The sequence below is a fragment of the Myotis brandtii genome, unplaced genomic scaffold (assembly GCF_000412655.1).
Source record: "Myotis brandtii unplaced genomic scaffold, ASM41265v1 scaffold115, whole genome shotgun sequence".
In the NCBI taxonomy this organism is placed as follows: domain Eukaryota; kingdom Metazoa; phylum Chordata; class Mammalia; order Chiroptera; family Vespertilionidae; genus Myotis; species Myotis brandtii.
The window spans coordinates 15,957,100-15,961,480 of record NW_005353967.1 but is presented as its reverse complement, the minus strand read 5'-3'; the positions used below and the strand labels follow the sequence as shown (position 1 = coordinate 15,961,480).

At 37.5% G+C, this 4,381-nt stretch overlaps 1 protein-coding gene across 8 annotated transcripts in view; it reads right to left on the bottom strand.

Moving 5' to 3' along the window:
• ARHGEF28 (Rho guanine nucleotide exchange factor (GEF) 28) overlaps nucleotides 1–4,381 on the bottom strand; it is a 224,342-nt gene that overhangs the window by 57,508 nt on the left and 162,453 nt on the right. For all 8 annotated transcript variants that reach the window (XM_014549703.1, XM_014549713.1, XM_014549710.1 and 5 more), the window contains one exon: nucleotides 1,124–1,371. In XM_014549703.1, coding sequence (XP_014405189.1) covers nucleotides 1,124–1,371 — 248 coding nt within the window. The remainder of the gene's footprint in view (nucleotides 1–1,123; nucleotides 1,372–4,381) is intronic.

Genomic DNA, 4,381 nt, shown 5'->3' with positions numbered 1-4,381 from the left:
ACACACACACACACACACACACACACACACTCCAGTGCACGATTTTTGTGCACCGGGCCTCTAGTCTTAAAATAATTGCCTATTTATTAATCTATAAATAGACAATAATGTTGGAATATTCTGTTTGTCTATTAATGGGCCTGCTTCTTAGCAATATTATAAATGTTTTATAAAAGCAGCTCATGATACTCTACTGGTCTTTTTATGCATATGAACAAATAAACTATTTACACTATTAAAAAAAGCATAAAATCATGGAACTTCTGAACACAATCACTTCTCTTTTTCAATTAAAATAAAAGAAAGTAGTCAAGAGGTAAAGGGAAGACAATAATCTAATATGATTATATTATACTGAACTAATTCAATTACCAAATAGCCAAATAAAAAACATTTGATATAATTTATTCTTTTTGTAGTCTTCGTGATTTCAACTTATAGTTTGAATATTTTTGTAGATTGAAGAAAGGATTATGTGGCAACATTTGGGGACCTCTCACTGGCTGGCATGTGCACTGGCTAAGGGACCATGTCCATGTACTCAGCCCTCAGTCGGGAATTTGATTTCTGTCAGCACATCACAAATAGATCAAGAGGCAGGTAATTAATCATTGGCCAAGACAAAGGAGAAAGATGGATAACTAGGGTGCCAATTAATTAACTGATCGAGAGAAGCAGAGATGTGGGATAGGTGTTTCAATAAGCTTGACGTATAGAACAACCCCTGTCTCCCAGGCATGAACTCTGAGGCTTTCATGGTTACAGATCTGCCTCCTCCAAAACGAGCCCGTGCTTGCCTTGAAGATGTTGGTAAGACTATCACAGGCCCACTGGGGAGCCACATTATTGGAAAGCCATCACAATAAGAAGTTTAAATAGAATTTTCATAAAGGGATTTACTTGTGGCTGTGACTCCTGGTGGAGGTAGTGATAGGGCCAGTCACTGGCTTTAAGAAACTTTCAGGCATCAGTTCATATAAACTAACATCAACTAAAAGAAAAGCAATCAAAATCATCTGTCAATCAAAATGAAATTAATTCCAGTTCTCCATCGGTGTTTAATACTGTAGAGAATCTGCAAACCTTTCCGTTTTTGAGGTTAGGACCTTTAAACCTCTCTTACCTGTTGGACTAGAATATCTCCAATTCGGTTAATGACGAAATTCCTGTCATTGTCAGCACAGGATTCCTGCCTCCGCTCCTTCATGCTATAGAAGAAATGCCTATGAATTTCAAGTAACTCATCCAAGCAGGGGAAGATTTTATCCACAGTGCTGTGGTCCAGCTGCAGCTCCTCCTTCATCCCTTTCCTGAAGATCTCAGACATGATGAAGAGGGTCTGGATGTGATGCATTTCCGTTTGCATTAGCTCTGAAACACGCGAGCAGAAACAGGCTTTCAAAACAAGAATCCCTACTGACCCAAATTAGTAGCTAAACACTATACGTCACACAAATTAAAAAGAGGAAATGTTTAAAAATAACCTTCTTCCACTATAAAAGTCAGCATCAATTAAACATTAATGCAAGCTTAAATTAATCAACATTTTCTGTTTTTCCAGATATAAGAAGATAAATTCAAGTCCAATACTTAAGAGTCCAATGTATCTGAAACTCTCATAACATAACCAGCTAGCATCTTTAGGTACCTTTAGCTAGGAACTGGTCTTATTCTTCCCTGAGTCCTCTCTGAAATATAACTTAGTATGTCTCAGTTTTTCTGTTTTGTTTTGTTGTGTGTGTGTGTGTTGTTGTTGTTGTTGTTGTTGTTGTTGTTGTTGTTGTTGTTGTTGTTGTTGTTGTTGTTGTTGTTGTTGTTGTTGTTGTTGTTGTTGTTGTTGTTGTTGTTGTTGTTGTTGTTGTTGTTGTTGTTGTTGTTGTTGTTGTTGTTTTGGGGGGGGAGGATTTTTTTTTTTTGCATTGAGTAGGAGCGCAATTAATTTGGTGAATTAAATTGAATTAAATATAATAAAGTTCCTCAAAGCAGACAACAATAGATCCTTTCTATTACTAGATCAATCTCTAAAATTCCACTTTCTTTAGGGGAAAACAATGTATCATGATCAAGAAACATCATCAAGGAAGTAAAAAGATAACCCATAAAATGGGAGAAAATATTTACAAATCATATACCTGGTAAGGGACTTGTGGCCAGAATATATAAATAACTCTCACAACAACAATAAACACACTTCAAAAATAGGCAAAATATTTAAATAGATATTTCTTCAAACATATACAAGTGGCCAATAATTACATCATTAGCTATCAAGGAAATGCAAATCAAAACCAAAGTGAGATACGACTACACACATACTAGGATAATTGTAATAAAAAAAGATGGACAATAAAGAAGTGTTGGTGAGATGAGGATGTGGCTAAGTAGGAGGGGAAAATGGAGAATGACTACTAATGGGTACAGGCTTTCCTTTTGGAGCAGTGAAAATCCCATGGAATTAGATAGCAGTTGATGGTTGCACAACTTTGTGAATATACTAAAAACCATTAGGTTCACTGTAAAGGGGTGAACTTTATGGTATGTAAATTAAATCTCAACTTTAAGAATGCAACATTAGAGAAAATAATAATTCACAATTTGTAGAAGCACCAGAAGTCCTAGATTCGTTTCTCCAAACTCACATGTTTTAAGAAAGAATCTAAAATGTCAACAATAAAAATAAATAAATTAATTAAATATTAGCCATGGAGGGTAAACAAATCCAAACGTAGCTTTATTATTTTATCATCAACAAAAAATCTCTTTAAGTGGGAACCCACTAACTTTACATTATTTCCTACCATGTTTCAGTGCTAAACACATAACCATATCATTTCATTTAATCCTTTAGTCTATCTATCATGATACCAAAATAGAAACGATTTCCCTCATCTTTAAAAGACAATAAAGAAGAAAGGTGAAGGAATTTTCCCAGAATCCAAGCCTTTCTGACACAAAGGTCATGCTGTGAACTACCCTACATGATAAATTCATCCAAAATGGGTTAGGTTCTTTTTAATAATATATGAAATCAAGAGGAAAGTGAAGAAAAATTACAGTACAATACAAATTGCATGAGAAATACTGGCAGCATCTCCCTTTCCATAGTAACTCCCACCAATGCAGCCCTGGACAGACTTCAAGCACGCTTACATAGCATCTCACCTGGCCTGCATAACCACCCAGGAGAGAAGGGGTCCTCACTTGCCAATGGACTCTTTGGGCCACACTTGCATACAGGCATGCCTTGTTTTATTGTGCTTTGCTTTATTGTGCATTTATTACAGATTGAAGGCAAGATCCTCCACCAGCAAAACAATTATGACTCACTTTATTGCGATATTTGCTTTATTGCGGTGGTCTGGCACTGACCCTGAAATATTTCCGAGGTCTGCCTGTACATGGGATCAGTGAAAACTAAGAGCTAGTCATATCTTTCGAATAGGGTGTCTTCGTGGAACTACTATTTAGCATCTACTTTGTACTTGAAAATTTTTTAAACCTCATTTTTTCCTAACTAGTGCATAAGTGAACTTCCTCTGACTCAGACTGCCTCCACCTCACATAGCATGAAATAGTAAATGTCAGCAGAGTGTAACTACATAGGCAGGACCGCATCACACTGTCACACACTGCCCTAATCCAGGTGCTGCCCCTCCCATTGCGGCTTACCTGATTGGCAACCTCTGGTGCATGAGGGAAAATTACAGTGTCATATATACAATAGCCCTGTCTACCCTACATCAACATATGTGAATTTTTTCCGTGATTCTTATAATAGCAGAGGTAAATGTACATAGGCCATGCTTAAGTAAACTTGAAAAGGGTATGAGAAATACAATCTGCTTTGTATCAGGTACACTCAATGCCTCATTTAATCTTCACAACATTTTAAATCTGAGTATCATTATTCCCATTTTACAGAGGGAGACACTGAGGTCCAGGTGAATTAAACAATTTGTCAGAAATTAAGTAACTAGAAAATGGTAGCATTTGGCCCTAGCTGGTTTGGCTCAGTGGATAGAGCATTGGACTGCGGACTGGAAGGTCCTGGGTTTGATCCTGGTCAAGGGCACATGCTCGGGTTGCAGGCTCAATCCCCAGTAGGGGGCGTGCAGGAGGCAGCTGATCAATGATTCTCTCTCATCATTGATGTTTCTGTCTCTCTCTCCCTCTCCCTTCCTCTCTGAAATCAATAAAAATATATTTAAAAATCTACACTAATAAAAGAGAAACATGGTAATTAGCGTACGACTGCTACCCTTCCCATTGGCTAATCAGCATATCCTTATGCAAATTAACTGTCAGCCAAGATGGCGGCCGGCAGCCAGGCAGCTGGAAGCGAACATGAGGCTTCCTTGCTTCAGTGACTGCAGACTCCAAC